A 16,560-nucleotide genomic window follows, 5' to 3' on the forward strand; every position below is an offset into this window, starting at 1 on the left:
TCCCTTTGCAGACCTGCGGAGGCGGTGGCGATGCTGTCGGGTTCCCTGGCGGCGGCCGCGGAATGCGAGGACGCGGAGCTGCGGTGCCGCGTGGCTGTGGAGGAGCTGAGCCCCGGCGGGCAGCCGCGAAGGCGCCAGGCGCTGCGCTCCGCGGAGCTGAGTCTGGGTCGGAACGAGCGCCGCGAGCTGATGCTGCGGCTGCAGGCGCCGGGGCCCGCGGAGCGGCCGCGCTGCTTCCCCCTGCGCGCGGCGCGCCTCTTCACGCGCTTCGCCGCCTCGGGGCGCAGCACCCTGCGGCTCCCCGCCGACGGCGCGCCCCGGGCGGGCGCGGTGCAGCTGCTGCTCTCGGACTGCGCCCCGGACCGCCTGCGCCGCTTCCTGCGCCTGCTGCGACTCAAACTGGCCGCGGCGCCAGGTCCCGGGCCGTCCTCCGCCCGCACGCAGTTGCTCGGCCCGAGGCCCCGCGACTTCTTCACCATCAGCCCCGTGCAGCCCGAAGAGCTTCGGCGCGCAGCGGCCACCCGGGGCCAGGACGTGACGCCGGTGGAGCGGCCCACGGAGTCGCGGGTGGGGGCCGAGCCCAACACCGTGAGGACAGGAAAGGGGGTATGCCTTGGGGACTGGGTGTGCCGCTGAGTTGGAAGGGACCAAGGAGACCCAAGTTGGGGGTGGTGGTGGTGATGGTATTTGAGGGGGCTGCTGGTTATCTCAGAGGAGATGCCCATCGGACATCTGAGTAGAACCGAGATGCGGGAATTGTGTGTTTCTCATAGTGCAATCTCTGAGACCGGGTAAGCCCGAATAGGAAAAGGGTGGCCCAGGTCACATTAAAAGAGAAAGCAGAGAAGGAGGCCTGGAAAGGAAACTTCAAAAGATAAAGAGAAGGAGAGGGGCGTTTGGAAAAAACCAAGTGGTCAGCAGTATAAGGGGGAGCCAACAGGTCCGATCAGATGGGGATAGGGACAAAGTCTGGTGGTTTTGACAGTTTGTGATCTGGGGCAGATGGATCTCAGACCACAGGGGTGGAGACTAAGGGGGTGGGAAGATAAGGATGGGGGAGAAGGGAACCTGGCTAGGCAGGATTTTGCTTGGGTGTTTTGAGGTTCATTGCAGTGAGAAGTGAGAAAAAAGGATGGGTGAGAGGACCAGGAGAGTTAGGGAACCCCGGGAGGAGGCTAAGGACCCAGACCCTGGTCTTCAGGGCACGAGGAGTCAGTGGAGACCCAGCCTTGATCCCTTCGTCAAGGGGAGACCTGGACCCCAGAAGTCACTGGCAAGATCTCCAGGTGAACCAAGGCTGCCCAGGGGCTCCAAGGAGTGAAGCCAGCAGAGACACAAGGGCTACCAGGCCTAGCATTGCACCTGGGCTAAGAAGGTGGTGGTGATTGGGGGTGGTGGGGGTGGTGGCAATGCCTAGAGTATGGGGGGAGGCTCTGAGACACCCTGTCCCCACAGGAAGCCCCAAGGTGGCCCCTGCCTGTGAAGAAGCTGAATTTGGCCCCCGCTAAACCACAGCTTTCTGAGGAGCAGGCTGCAGTGCTGAGGGTCGTCCTGAAAGGCCAGAGCATTTTCTTCACTGGGAGTGCAGGTAGTGGGGGGCAGAGTCGGGGGGGGGGGGGGATGGTGGAGGGCGGGATGGAAGAGAGGTGGTCTTGACTTTGCCCTCTGCCCAGGGACAGGGAAGTCTTATCTGCTGAAGCGTATCCTGGGCTCACTGCCTCCCACAGGCACTGTGACCACCGCCAGCACGGGGGTGGCGGCCTGCCACATCGGGGGTACCACCCTCCATGCCTTTGCAGGTAAGTGAGCGAGCCAGGCCTGTGGGAAGGGAGGAAGGGGAAGTCAGGGTTGAGACAGGGCCGGGGTCTCAGCTGAATAATGTCACTCACAGGCATCGGCTCGGGTCAGGCTCCCCTGGCCCAATGTGTGGCCCTGGCCCAGCGGCCAGGTGTGCGGCAGGGCTGGCTGAACTGCCAGCGGCTGGTCATCGATGAGATCTCCATGGTGGAGGCAGATCTGTTTGACAAGCTAGAGGCCGTGGCCAGGTCAGTGTGTGCAGTGAGGGCTGGGATCTGGTGGTTTCCATGAGGATCCTCGCTGCTAAAGCACTGCTCACTCCTCTCCAGAACTGTCCGGCAGCAGGATAAGCCATTCGGAGGGATCCAGCTCATCATCTGTGGGGACTTCCTGCAGCTGCCGCCTGTAACCAAGGGCTTCCAGCCCCCACAGTTCTGCTTCCAGGTACCACTCACCCTCCTGTCCTGCCCCCGCCCACCCCCCCCCCAAGGCGTCTGCTCTGCTCCCTGACCCCCTTCCTCCCCCATCAGGCCAAGAGCTGGAAGAGGTGTGTCCCGGTAACCCTGGAGCTGACCAAGGTGTGGAGGCAGGCAGACCAGACCTTCATCTCTCTGCTGCAGGCTGTGAGACTGGGCAGGTGGGCTCTGTGAATAGAGAGGGGCCTGCAGATGGGGACCCAAGTGTGGTCACAGGGGAGCATGGGGACCCAAACAAGAGGAAGAAATGCTTCCTGGGCCCATAGAGGATGGTCACTTTGTGAATATTGAGCTCCTGCCTCCCCAGGGCGGGTCCCCATCACCCAGCACAAGGCCTGGCACAGAGTAGGTGTCAGGGAACTATGGTCAGATGGACACACAAGAAGAATTCCAAGATATCGACACTCCCATTTCACAGATGCAAAAGCTTGGGTTCTCAGGGGCGAAGTGACTTGCCCAAAGTCAGGGCTGGAATTTAATCCCAGGTCTGACTTTAAAATCTAGGTTCCTTCCACTCTTTTCTTTTTTTCCTTCCACTCTTAAAGCCTGTGGGGTCACTTGGTGGTGGTGGTAGAGGTGGGGGTGGGGAACATTGAGACATGATCCCTGCCCAGCTAGGACAAACGGTTGAAATGCTACAACTACTCTAACATGGGAGTGGACAGGCCAGGAAGGCAGATGACTTGAGCCAGAGCTGGGCCTTGAAAGCCAGGTCAGATTGGGATGGGCTTGGGGGAGGGTAGTGGAGGTGAGCTGCTCTCTATGCCTGGGGACAGGAGGCGGGTAGGAAGGTGCACAGCACGCACCAGCATGCACGGGACAAGAGGAACGCTGAGTGGCAGAGCAGGGAGAGAGGGACCCAAGTTGTCCTCCTTCCTCCCACAGTAGTGCTGCGGTACCTAGGCCTCCCCGGATGGAGGAAGACTGTAGATGGAGAGAAATAGAAACACAGGCTCAATTTTCCCCCCCAAGGCAGCAGGCCAGGGGCTAGAACATTGTCATCTAGATTATAGGCTACCAGTATTACAGGTATCAACATCAGCTCCTGGTCTAGGTCCTCTAAACCTCTGGACTGTGCCCACTCAGCATACCAGACTTCCCAAGGAGTGCTGGGAATGGGAGGGTTGCTAGCTTCTTCCTGGGGGCAAGCAAAGGAAAGGGTACCCACCCATGATCATAGCCAAGTACCCCCCCCCCCCCCACACACACACACACAAACCCACACACACACTATGCTCAGTCCCCATGTACGGGGTCCAAGTGGAAAAGGATAAGTTGGCCGGCAAATCTTGCCCTCGTGCCCCTGTCTAGTCCCCAGGCCTGACCCATTGCCTGCGGCTTGGGCCATACCATCCACATGCCCCACCTTCCCTGGCATTCAGATGGGCTCTGCTCTAAAGCCCAGCCCCCACAGGTGCTCAAATGAGGTGACCCGCCAGCTCCAGGCTACGGCCACCCACAAGGTGGGGCGAGACGGAATTGTAGCCACCAGGCTCTGCACCCACCAGGATGACGTGGCTCTTACCAATGAGAAGTGGCTGCGGGACCTGCCAGGTGAGCAGGGAGCCAGGGCTGGGTAGTACCAGCTGGGGAGGCTATCAGGCAGGTATGTCAGCCCCCACCCCCCATTCCTGGCAGCCTGGGGCCTTGGGATAAATACCCAGGCCCCAACCTCTGTGGCCATAAGGCCCTTATATTTACAGAGGTAACTGGTTTTGAGAGGTGTGACCTTGAAAGGGTCAAGGTCACTCTGCCAGAAGATGCTGGAAGTGAGTCTTAAATTCAGGTCTCTGATTCTAAAGCTCCAGATAGGCCTGAGCTATCCCTGTTACCTGGTCTGATATGTGTTTTTGGAAACGAAGCCACAAGTAACTAGTAATCTTATTGCCTCACTCCTTCCCCAGGTGAGGTACACAGCTTTGAGGCCATGGACAGTGACCCTGAGCAAGCCCGGACTCTGGATGCCCAGTGTCCCGTGAGCAAGCTCCTTCAGCTAAAGCTGGGGGCCCAGGTGTGTGGGAAGCAGGGCCTAGACCCTGGGAGCTTGGGCCTCCCCAACCTTTGCCCCTCTGCCCAGCCTGCTCCACAGCTAGAGGGCCCAGCTGTGACCACAGCAAACTCCCTTCCTCCTGTTCCCACCCACCTTCCTGTCTTTAGCTTTCCACTGCCTTCCTGTGTCAACGTCTGGAGCTCCAGGCAGCGTTGCTTTGGATAAGCCCCTTGTCCTTGCGGAAGCTTTGTTTCATCTCTCAATCAGGGAGTGAAATATCTCCCCCACACAGGTGCCTTCCGCAGCGTACCCTCTGCTATGAGAGTCCTCCTTCCTTCCACTATGTCGGGGGTGGGCCACATGGGAGCCTTTTCTCAGGTTCCAAAGGGCACCCAAGGGGAAAGTGCAGGCACCATGTGGTTGGAAGAGGGATGGCAGCTGGGGGCTGGCCCTCGAGGTTGTGGCCCACATATACCCCCCAACAAATGTGGAAGTTTTCAAAGCCCTATGATGTCTGTGACCCTATTGCTCTTTACCTGCTCCCGAGCAATGTCCGTCCCCTTGACACAAGGGGAAACCGAGACCAGGAAAATAAAGCATCTTGCTGCACGGGGACACAGTCAGCTGGTGGCTAAGCTAAAAGTAGGACTCAGTGCCCCTCCATGACAGCCCCAGCCTCCCAAACCACAGCAGTGGCCCCTGGGCCCGAGGCCAGGCACAGGAATGGGGCAGCTCTCCATGCCTTCTTTCCCTTGCAGGTGATGTTGGTGAAGAACTTAGCGGTGTCCCAGGGCCTGGTGAATGGTGCCCGAGGGGTGGTGGTCGGCTTCGAGGCTGAGGGGAGAGGTGAGTGATGGGGGTGCAGACCTACTGCTTGGGGCAACAGGGCCCAGGGTAAGTGTGAAGAGAAAGAGTCTAGGATGCAAAGGTGAGGCCTGCTTCTCCGCTGAGCCCTGAAACAGGGCTGCAAAGCGGGACTTCTCCATGCATCCCTCAGGGCTGCCCCAGGTACGGTTTCTGTGTGGAGTCACCGAGGTCATCCGTGCTGAACGCTGGACGGTGCAGACCACTGGGGGCCGGCTCCTCAGCCGGCAGCAGCTGCCCCTCCAGCTGGCCTGGGCCATGTCCATCCACAAGAGCCAGGTGAGCAGCCAGGGCGGGGGGTGGGGCAGGGCAGGGCAGAGGGGGGACGAAATAGGCGAGGGGCAATTTGAGGGAGGCCTTAAAGGCTTTATGGGAGTTGAGCTTGCCCTGGAGGCAAAGTTCCAGACCAGTTGTAGGATAAACCTTTCTTGAGTGCATTTCCCATCCATGCTCTTCCTTTCTGGGATCCATATACTTGCCCCCGTCATCTCCTGCCCTGCACTTTCTGAGCCACTACCAGACATGTTAACTTTAATACTTACAACACCTGTATGAAGTGCAGACGGAATCGTCATTCCTGTGTTACAGAGGAGGAAACGGAGGCTCAGAGCGGTTAAGTAACATGTCCAAGGCCACACAACTAGTGAGAGGCAGAGCCGGATTCCTTTCCATGCCGGTCTGATCCAGGCCCGAGTTCTTTCCTTCCACCCCTACCCCTCTCACTTATCCTGGATGTATCTCCTGGAGCCCCTCCTGCTCAGATGCCCATCCAGGGTCAGCCTAGCCCTCTGCCTTGAGAACCTCGGGACTGAGCCAGGAGATCCAGGGGCAATAGCTGGGCTGGTGAGGTGGGTCAGGCTCTTGGGCACAAAGGACTTCAGGCAGAGCCGGCTCCATCTCTGTCTCTCCATCCCCAGGGCATGTCCCTGGATTGCGTGGAGATCTCCTTGGGCCGCGTGTTTGCCAGTGGCCAGGCCTACGTGGCCCTTTCCCGGGCCTGCAGCCTGCAGGGCCTGCGTGTGCTGGACTTTGACCCCACGGTGGTTCGCTGTGACCCCCGTGTGCTACGCTTCTATGCCACCCTGCGGCAGGGCGGTGGCCTCGGCCTGGTAAGAGGGAGTCACCCAGTGGTGGGCCAAGGGACCCTGGGTAGGGGTGGCAGAGCCTTCTCTGGCTCCATTGTGGACGGGGCAAGAGGAAGGAGATGCTGGCCCCCAGGCTGTGGCCCTGGAGGACAGCAGAAGCTCGTGACTCAGGTTCCCTGGCTTCAATCTAGGAGTCCCCAAATGATGATGAAGCAGCCTCAGACCAGGAGAATGTGGATCCAAACCTTTGAGCCACAAAGAGAAGACAGAAGATGGTCTCCCCCTCCTCCCATTCCTGAGTGAGCTGGGACCCCAGGAGAGAGCAGGGGAGGATGGTCAGTGCCCATTCTCCCGTCATTAGGGTCTCTCAGCCTCCTGGCACGGGTACAGGGATAATGCTTCCCACCCATTTGCCAGCTGTGCCTCAGTTTCTCCCCTTGCGCTGGGTGAGCTGCTTCCAGAGTCAGGAATAGTCTTTGTGTGCCAGTTGGGAATGGGCCTGTGGCGGTATCTGGTGTTAGAGGACAGAGGGCTGGCCATGGGACCACCGTCATGAGGGCTGCCCCCTTTGGGCTGCAGAGGAGAGGTGTTCAGGAGCAGGAAGAGGCACGCGGGTCCTGTGGGACTCAGGCCGGTACAGGCCCCAAATGGAGAAGGGACCCTGAGGTACTTTCACAGCCAGGCCCAGCCTCCCACAGCCGGGCCCAGCTCCCGCCTGAGCCTGACGTGAGGACACGCACAGCACACTGCGCGCCCATCTCTTAAGCTGCTTTTTGGGGAAAGAAATAGTGAGTGAGGATTAAAATGGATGTTCTCCGGTTGAGTTTATTTATTTATTTATTTATTTTAATAAATATTGTTGAAAGTATTACATAGGTCCCCTTTTTCCCCACCCCCCGCCCCAGGCCTTCACCACCCTATTGTCCGTGTCCATGGGTTATGCATATATGGGTACTCAGATGGTATTTATTTAGGACAAATAAACTTGTGAATTATGTAAGGACTGTGGGTTCCTCGGCTCTCTTTAAGAAGGCACACCCCTGCCCTGGCTGGTGTCGCTCAGTTGGTTGAGCATCTTCCCATGCACTAGGAGGTTGCCGGTTCGTGGATGGGAACAGGAGAAACAGACTGGGGATAACTTAAGCAGGAGAGGAAGGTAATGGAACAGAAGGCTAGCTCGAAGAAGTGATATGAGGAGCCCAGAAACCCAGGCTTGGGAACAGTGGGAACCAGGGAGGCTAGAAACACTGGCAGGAGTGGAGCTGGGGCAGCTGGCCAGGAGGACCTCTGGCCACCCCTGGGCGCCTTTCACAGCCACCAGGGGAAGGAGTCCTGAACTCTTCTGCCTGCTCACATCACTCAGTCCAGACCTAAAGGCAGGTGTGTGGCTGGCTGGGCTTGGTCTCCCATGCAGGTCCTGCAGCCTCTGGCAGGAGCTGAAGGTGCATGAAGGTGCAGGAGGTACCGGGTCTTCTGCTGGGAGATGGATCTTACATCATCCCCAGAGCTGGGCTGTTGAGGATGCCCGAGGGTCCTCTCCTGGGATTCTCCTCTCTGACCCCATCCTCGACACACACTGCCAAAGCACCCCTCACCCTCCCAGCCCTTTCTCCTCACCCAGGCACTGGTTTCAGCTTTCCCTGGTGTCATATGGACTTGCTCTGCTGAAAGATGGCTTCCTCACGAGCCTGCCTGGGCATCAGCAAGTCCTGTCCTCATTGTGCAGATGCTCTCCTCCTCAGTGCATCTGCCTTGAGGGCAATGATCAACTTACAAGTCTGTCTTCCCCTAGAACAGTGGTTCTCAACCTTGGCTGCACATTAGAATCACCTGGGAATCTTTTTAAAATCCTGATTTCTGGGCCTCATCCTCCGGAAATTCTGCTTCTTTGTTACTAATGTTGTGGCCCCACCTGATAACAAAGAAACAGAATTTCCAGAGGATGGGGCCCAGAAATCAGGATTTTAAGGATTCCCAGGTGATTCTAATGTGCAGCCAAGGTTGAGAACCACTGCCCTAGAATAAGGCAGGTGCCTTGGTAGCAAGAAACTTGGCTTAGCAGCCCTTGTATCCCCACAGCTCTCAGCATGATGACTTTAGAAAGGAGACACTTCATAAAATGGTTGATACATGAAAGAACACACCACTGTTCCAGGCTCCCTGAGAGGCAGGGGATGATTACTCCAATTCTGCAGGGGAGGCGGCTGAGTCCTGGGAGTGAGGCAGTGGCAGAGCTGGAAGAGAGCCCTTGGCCTCCCCTTGGGAGTGAGATGTGGGCTGAGATGGGGACTGGTGGAGTGCCCACCGTCATGTATCCTCATGGGAGTGGCCAGGGGAGGGCTTAGCTAGGCATGACCTCATCCTTTCTGAGGGGCTGGCATATTCTGCCCACCCCCACGGGGCCAATGGTCATGCTCAAACCCTCAATCTCAGAGCACCCTGGCCAAGCACCACACACCGTGGACCACTAGGTGGTGCCAAGTGGTCGGTCAGTCCCTTCCCAGAGACCTGGACGATCCTTTGTCTGTTGCCTTGTTGGGGCACATGGATACCTCAGGAGCTGGGAGCCCAGGAAGAGCAGAGGAGGAGGTTCCTTTCTTGAGAAGCTTGTGCCTGGTATCAGTTGAGTACCTTATGGTTTGTGCTCATTAGCACTCTGGTTTTTTCACAATAACCCCGAGAAGACAGGGGAACATTATCCCCACCTGAAGGGGAGAGAAAACTAATCAGTCTCTTGAGAGATTAGGTGACTCGGCCAAGGCTACACTGCAAGCTGGGTCTGGAACCCAAGTCCCAGGATCCTGGGGTTTTTAGTAGAAGGCCCTGAAATCAGATACTGGCTTCCCACTTCCCGTGTGACCTTGGACGTGCTGCCTAAACCCTCAGCCCCAGTTTCACCATTAGTGAAATGGTAACAGCTGACCAATGAAGTCAGGGCAAGAGCTGGATGGGGCCAGGCGTGCGGGAAACCCTCCTGGGTAGCTCTTTTTGTCCTTCATTACTTACCTAAAGTGGCCATCCTGCACCCCTCCTCCCCATCCCTACCCTTTCCCTGCCTCCCGAGTGGCCTGGAGAATAACAAAGAATTCACCAGAGCCCAGATTAAGTGACTGCTTTCTTTCAGTCTTCCAGAAGACACAGACTGTGCCCACCCACTAAGAGGAAGGGGCGAGTGAAGTTTTCCCCTCTCTGTCTCCCAACGAACATGAGGTCTCAGCCCTGATCTGTGAGTGCATTTGTCACAACTGCCCCTCTTTTTTTCTCTCTTCTCCCTCTTCTTCTCCTTCTTCTTCTTCTTTTTTGTTAGTCCTCAACCGAGGATATTTTTTCCATTGATTTTTAGAGAAAGTAGAACAGGAGAGGAGAAACAGAGAGAGAGAAACATCGATGTGAGAGAGACACATTGATTGGTTGCCTCCTATGACTGGGCCAGGGATCGAGCCTGCAATCGAGGTACGTGTCCCTGACAGAAATCGAACCCGAGACCCTTCAGTCCGAGGACTGAGACTCTATCCACTGAGCCAAACCGGCTAGAGCTCTGTCCCTCTTATTATCAAGCATGTATGAGGGCCATCTTTAGATCTACTTTACAGAGGAGGAGATAGACACAGGTGGGCAGCTCAAAGTCTCAAGGCTGATGGTGAGGCCAGGCTGGACACCCAGTGTCTGAGGCTTCATCTCAGTGTTCAGGGCCTTTGCAAAAAGGAGCATGGGGTGCCTTCTGGCCCCTAGCTTTGCCCGAGAAATTCCACACTCAAAACTCCATTTCTTTAGGATTCCAAGAGCATCACCCGCTGAGCCATAAACGGCTGGGAGGGGCCACGATGGAAGGGGAGAGGCTTGGAAGGAGACACTGAATAGGGAAGTGAGTGAATTCCAGGTACCAGACAAGCCCTGCAGGGCGGGCAGTGACCATGCCTCTCACCCCTGGCTCCAGCTCGCTCCTTTAGCCTCACGGTCTCCCAGCAGATACTTCTCCCACGCTGCCCCTCCCCCCCTCCCCGGCTTGTATTGGGTAAGCAGAGGCCCAGCTCACCTGGGAAGGTACAGAGTGAGGAGGGCGTCCAGGTACAAGCTGGGGCTGGGAAGGCCGGCAAGGGCAACCTGGGGGCAGGAGCCAAAGACCTGGGAACCGAACCGAGGGTGGAGGCAGGTGTCTAAGAGGCTCCACGACACCCCCACCCCACAGACACCCCCATCCCCACTATAGGAAGCCCTATCTTCTGGGCTCTTCGCCTCCCTGAACACCTCCCAGCTCTGGGAGCTGCAGTGGAAAGACCATGGCATCCAGCATCAGATGCCACCTGGTAGCTAGTACATGTCAGTTCCCCGACCTGGGCCTCAGTTTCCTCCTCCTCAGAATGGAGGTGGGGTGGGAATAAGCCCAGCTTGACCATCTGCTGTCGGGTGGACCCTGGGACTGTGCTTGGTAAACTGTGGAGGACTGTGCACATCCCTGGGCAGGTTTTCAGCTCCACTCCTTTCTCACAACCACGCAGGGTGGCCTCCTCCCCTCCCTCCACCTCCTCTCCACCCCCTACCCCCGCCCCCTTCACCAGGGCCCTGGCACCGCACTCCATGCCTATTTAAGGCAAATCTCCTGATCTCCTTTTAAATAACATTCTCTCCTTGTTATGCAGAAGACAAGCAGGGCTTCGGGAAAGAGGAGGAGAGCCTCAAGTATCCCATCGGAGGCTGGAGGGGGGAGGGGGACATGGGGGCAAGAGGCATGGCTCCCTCCTACCACCGTGAGCTTGGGAAAGTCCTTGCCCCCACCCCCGCCTTCACTTTGGTCCCCTCACTTCTTAGGCCCTAGATTGGCTAGAACCTCTTAGAGGGGCTGAGACAGCCCTCACTACCTGGGGGTGGGAGGATGGGGGATGATGCTAGCCCCCAGGCCCTGGGGGGGGCGTGGTGTATGCTTGGGTGAAGAAGTGGTGCAACCAGGGTAGCTAGTGAGGGGAGAGGGAGGATCTGGGGTAGGATTGAAATCTGATCTCACAGCCTGCCCAGTGTGAGAATGAAACACAACTGCTCTTTGGTTTTAGAATCTGAGGCTCAGAGAAGCCAAGAGACCTGCCCAAGGCCACACCGCCAGTGAGCGGAAGGGTCTATATGCGACACCGACAGTGACTCTTGTCAGACACCAGGCCTCACTCAAAGCCCCTGCACATACTCTTCTGCCTGTTTCACCTCTCAGGCGGGCCCTGACTCCTGCCTTCTGCCTCCCTCCTCTTTTCCGCAGGCCCACACTTCTCCCCTCCTCCTGGGTTCCTGCCCCCCGCCCCCGCCCCCCACCTTCCCACTGCAGGACCCAGCAGAGCCCTTCCCAGCAGCTCAGTTCTTTCTCTTTGAGGCCCAAGGCCCTACTCTCCTGATGCCTGCTCTCCCCTCTTCCCAGTCTTTCTCTAGGTGGCCCTCCAGCCTCCCATCTCAGCCCCACTAATCCGCCTGTGTCCTCACATGACTGAGCCGCCCTCTCCAGGGTTCAAAGGGAGAGGGTCAGGGATCCTTTGCAGATCATGTTGCCTCCTCGGGACCAGGCACTCATTCCTCAGGCACGTGAGCCACAACAGGCTGCCCCCCCCCCACCCCGCTCCCCATCAGTGTCAGGCTGCGGCTGGACTCAGGGGTCGGGGGACAGAGTGAGGAAGAAGGCCTGGCCTCTTCTTCCTCCGAGCACTGAGCGCAGAAAGGGCCAGATCGGTCAGCTGGTCCAGTGGTCTCATTTCACAGATGAGCAAACTGTGGCCCAGGGAAGGGGAAGGGAGGCCAGGGGTCCCACTATGAGACAGAAGCCAAGCTGGTGTGGACCTGATTCCTGGGGGAGGAGCGTCTATTATAGGAGGAGATTCAGCTCCTTGTTTAATAGGGGTGTCCCTGAGCTTCCCAGGGTCTTTCTAGCTTGGTTCTACCATTAACCTATTGTGTGCCCTTGGGCAAGCCCCTTTTCCTGTTTGGGCCTCAGTTTCCTTGTGGAAAACACATGGGTTGGATAGATGATAGCTGAGGTGCCATCCCATCAGCCCAGCCCTACTCCCCCAGGCCTCTTTTCTAGGCTCCTGCTCTGGCGCAGGCCACCTCATAGCTCACCAAGATTGCTCCGACAGCCTCTGCTGGCCTCCTCCGTTCTCTTCCCCTCTGATTAACCCACACACACATCGCTCAGGTAACCTCCTGAGGCTTGGGAACCTCCCATGGTGCCCAGGGGCCTCCCTCAGAATAAGCCATCTCACCACCTGGCAGTCGGCACATCTCGCCTGCAGTCCGACCCTGGACTCAGTTCCTCCTGTGCCGAGGGCACGAACAACCCCTCAACTCGGGGGACTGTGGTGCGGACACGCTACCCGGCACTCCTGGCTCTCTGTGCTGGACAGGCTGCCCGTCCCACTCTCACTCTCCTTCATTCAAATCGGTGAGGTCCCCTCAGGCTGGCCAAGTCCCACTACCTCCTCAAGAGGCCACCGTCTGGGGCCCCATCAGAGGTGACCCCGCCCACTTGGAGCTCCCACCAGCTGGACTCCACTCGCCTGCCTGCACCTGCAGCTCCCACCACCCGGTGGGCAGTATAGAAGGGGGGCTTCCAGAGAACCAGCTGGCAAGGCACTGGCTGAGGGAAAGGCCGGGCCTGTGGGCTGCAGCTCACTCCCCTACCTTCCCCCGGCCCCTGTTTTTGACACAGATTATCTTTGACCTTCAGAGACATCCTCAGCACCAACTTCAAAAAAAGCTCATAGTTGGACCTCAAGGCAGACTCTTAACTGGAGGTTTTAGACCCTCTGTTGCCCTGTTCAGATGATTCACGAAATCAGAAAGACTCAGAAAGCTTCTCAGGATTAGAGCAGCATCCCACTACACCGAGGTTGCAGGTTCAATCCCCAGTCAGGGCACACACAGGAAGCAACCAATGAATGCATAAGTAAGCAGAACAAATCAATGTTTCTCTCTCTCTCTCTCTCCCTTCCGCTCTTTCTCTAAAATCCATCAATAAAAATAAATAAATAAATAAATAAATAAATAAATAAATAAAAAGAGGAGAAAAAGAAAGCAAGCTTCCCCCAAAGACCCAGGAAGTGGTAGCTGGTAGAAAATCCATGTTATTAGAAGCAACTGCCAAGGGAAGAGAAGCCAGACCTAGGAGCTTAGAGACCACCCACTCTGGGGTCTGAACACTGCTTCAACCACTGGTAGGGCCTTGGGCAGGTTACCTAATGCCTCCAAGCCTCAGTTTCCTCATCAGTAAAGTGGGGACAATACTACCTATTAGATAAGAATTAGATGATGCATGCTTTACTCAAGGCTTGGTACCTCATATATGCTCAAAATATGCTAGCGATAAGCCTTATTGATGACAGACGGACCCAGGCCCCCAGCTGAGGGTGGGGAGGAGGGCTGTCGAGAAGCAGGAAGGCACCAAGGCACAGGTTGCTTAGCCAGAGGTGGGCAGCTGGTTAGAGACTAGAATAAAACACAAAGTCCCCAGCCTGTTGCTAAGCAGTCTATATACATTACCTCATTGAAACCTCAGTCTCTTCCTCAGTCAAAAATAGGGGTTTGGAACAGAAGCTTCCTAAGGCTTTTCCAATTCAGCAAGTACTTGTAAAAGGTTTTCTGTGTACAAAGTGTTTTTCACTTTGTAGTCAACCTATAGTCCTGTGTGTGTTGTAATAGTTGCAACGATCACACAACTAGATCTGGGACAGGAACCAAGAGGAAGGCTCCGTCTTCCCCCAGGACCTGGTGGCAGAGGGTTCTGAGAGGGGTGGGTGAGACCTAAGCTCCACCCAGGGCCCAAGGAGGGGCATGGCCCTTGGAGACGACGTCATGGAAGCTTGGCTCTGGCTCCTGCCCCGCGTCCGGTTCTGCCGGGCTATGCCGAGGCCCAGAGGCCTGGGTCTGGAACTCATCAACCCCACCTGTCAGCCCTCCATGGCTGGCTCGCTGGCCTTTGGTTATCACTAAGGAGAGTGTGGCTTCAGTCCAGGGGCCCTGAATCCCTTCCCTGCTAGCAACCTTAGGGCAGGGAGATGTGTTCCCATCAGCCAAGCATCCCCAATTTGACTGAGCTGTTATATGACAGGCTCTGTGAAATACGCAAAGACCTCACTATTCATAAATATTTATTGAACACCTACAGTGTGCCTGGCCCTGAGCCGGATGCAGGGAATCAGACAGACATTCCTATTTACTCTAGTAAAACAAGCTGTAAAGGAAAGCTACGTCTGATGGGAAATAAAAGAGAGGAATTCGCTTTACTCAAGGAAAACGGAGAAGGCCTTTGAGCGGAGAGAGGATGCATAGCTGGGAAAAGCATTCCAGAGAGAGGAAAGGGCCCCCGAAAGACCCTGAGATAGGGACATGCGGTGTCTTTGAGAGCCACAGGACCAGTGTGAGGTGGGCACACAGTAGGCTTGCCCTCAATAAATGCCAGCTGAACAAATTAACCAACGATCATAAGGATTCCTGCTTCCAGCCAAGGTGGAGCAACAGGGACTGGACTGACATTCCCACTTAAAACAACTGAAATGCCCAACAAACTATATGAAACAATGGCCCTGAAGACATTGAATGCCAGACGATGAAAAATATAGGGTGTCTCCCCAAAATGTATACACACTTTGAATCATTATAAAGGCAGTGTTTATTAAAATACATTTCATTTTTGGGGGGTGCGGATGGGAGCAGGCTGGAAGAGGTTAATGAGGGGGAAAGGAGGACCTATGTAATACTGTCAACAATAAAGATTTTAAAAAAGACATTTCATTCTCAAAACTGAGCTATCCTCTGTTACAGTGCCCATACATTTGGGGGGGGCACCCTGTAGTGACTCCTGTGAGTCAGAAAACAAATGTGGTGAGCCCCACTTTACTGCCTGAAGCTTCCAGACCAGGGCAGGCAGGTGGAGTCTGGTGGTCTAGGCCCTGGAAAGGTGACGCCAGGGGTCTGGGACCACAAGGCAGAGACTGAAAAGGCGAGAGCCGCACAGAGAGCTCTGGAGCTCCTCCGAGGGCCCCTCTTCAGTAACTCAGCGCAGTGCCTCCATGTGAGGGAACCACTGGAGGCACAGGGAGAACCATGCAAAGGAATTAGCACAATCCTGGGAGCTGACGCAGGGCTGGGAGCAGCGCTGGTTCCCACAACCAGAGTGGAAACCTCACAATTAATGGGGCATTGAGTGGAGCACGCAGAAGAATTTTTGGCTCAAAAGTAGGTCAAACTAAATGCAGTTCTGGCCCCACCTAACAAAAACAAGATCTGAAAGGGCCAAACTATTTTCAAATGACTTCTGTACCCCAGAACAAAGCTCAAGAATATTTATACAAATACGAAAATAGAGCCCAGCAAAACAAAATTCACAATGTCTGGCAACCAATAAAAATTAGCGTGTATATAAAGAAACAGGAAAATATGGCCCGTGATGGAAAGAAAAACCAATCAATTGAAACCTACCCAGAAATTTCACAGATGACAGAATTAGGAGACATGGACATTAAACCAGTTATTAAAACTCGATTGCATAGGTGCAAGAAGATAAAGGAAAGAGTGCTGTGTTAAGTAGAGATATAGAAGATATTTTTAAAAAAATATTTTTATTGATTTTAGAGAGGAAGGGAGAGGGAGAGAGAGATAGAAACATCAATGATGAGAGAATCATTGATTGGCTGTCTCATGCACGCCCCCTACTGGGGCCTGCAACCAGGCATGTGCCCTTGACCAAAATTGAACCCGGGACCCTCAGTCCACAGGCCAACGCTCTATCCACCGAGCCAAACCAGCTAGGGCTAGAAGATGTTTTTTAAAATACACTACATGGATTAATGGAACATTAGACATGGCAGAAAATTAGTGAACTTGAATACATAGTAATAAAAACTATCTAAAATAAAACAGAGAGAAAAAGCTTAAAAAAGTATAATAACGTCAGTGAGCTGAGACAACTTCAAGTGACCTAATATCGACGTGTAATTGGAATCTCCAAAGGAGGGAGAAGGACAGAAAAGATTATTTGAAGAAAAATAAACTGAAACATTTCCAAATTTGATGAAAATTATAAATCTACAGACGTAAGATACTTAATAAACCCCAAGCACAATAAACATAAAGAAACTACCAAGCTCTGATCCTCCCTGTCAACAGGCAGCCCGCTCTTGTTGTGCGGTGCCAGCTCCGTCTGACACATAATGGTTCAGGACTGGGTAAGTACATTTGGCCACATTGAGCGCCTGGTCACCAGGGCAACTTTTAACTCTACAACGTGGATATTGTTGTCATCAGTGACCTCCTTATTGAACTTAACTTCACAGTCTACATGTTCCGGTATTATTCCACCCATGGCAAGTTCAATGGC

The 16,560-nt window shown here is 55.2% G+C and overlaps 1 protein-coding gene and 1 long non-coding RNA gene across 3 annotated transcripts in view; one reads left to right on the forward strand and one right to left on the reverse strand.

Moving 5' to 3' along the window:
* On the forward strand, positions 1–7,183 carry PIF1 (PIF1 5'-to-3' DNA helicase). The gene is made up of 12 exons (XM_070421003.1): positions 1–588; positions 1,456–1,588; positions 1,674–1,799; positions 1,892–2,045; positions 2,127–2,241; positions 2,328–2,434; positions 3,688–3,827; positions 4,178–4,284; positions 5,022–5,109; positions 5,261–5,406; positions 6,045–6,236; positions 6,404–7,183. The coding sequence occupies exons 1-12, from the start codon at positions 31–33 to the stop codon at positions 6,461–6,463; spliced, it is 1,926 nt and encodes a 641-aa protein (XP_070277104.1). The 5' UTR covers positions 1–30; the 3' UTR covers positions 6,464–7,183.
* LOC139014176 (uncharacterized) overlaps positions 7,113–16,560 on the reverse strand; it is a 24,867-nt gene continuing 15,419 nt past the window's right edge. For both annotated transcript variants that reach the window (XR_011472202.1, XR_011472203.1), the window contains exon 5: positions 7,113–8,917. This is a non-coding gene — a long non-coding RNA (uncharacterized lncRNA). The remainder of the gene's footprint in view (positions 8,918–16,560) is intronic.

The sequence above is a fragment of the Myotis yumanensis genome, unplaced genomic scaffold (assembly GCF_028538775.1).
Source record: "Myotis yumanensis isolate MYYU_CA2020_CCGP unplaced genomic scaffold, mMyoYum1.0.hap1 SCAF_1, whole genome shotgun sequence".
In the NCBI taxonomy this organism is placed as follows: domain Eukaryota; kingdom Metazoa; phylum Chordata; class Mammalia; order Chiroptera; family Vespertilionidae; genus Myotis; species Myotis yumanensis.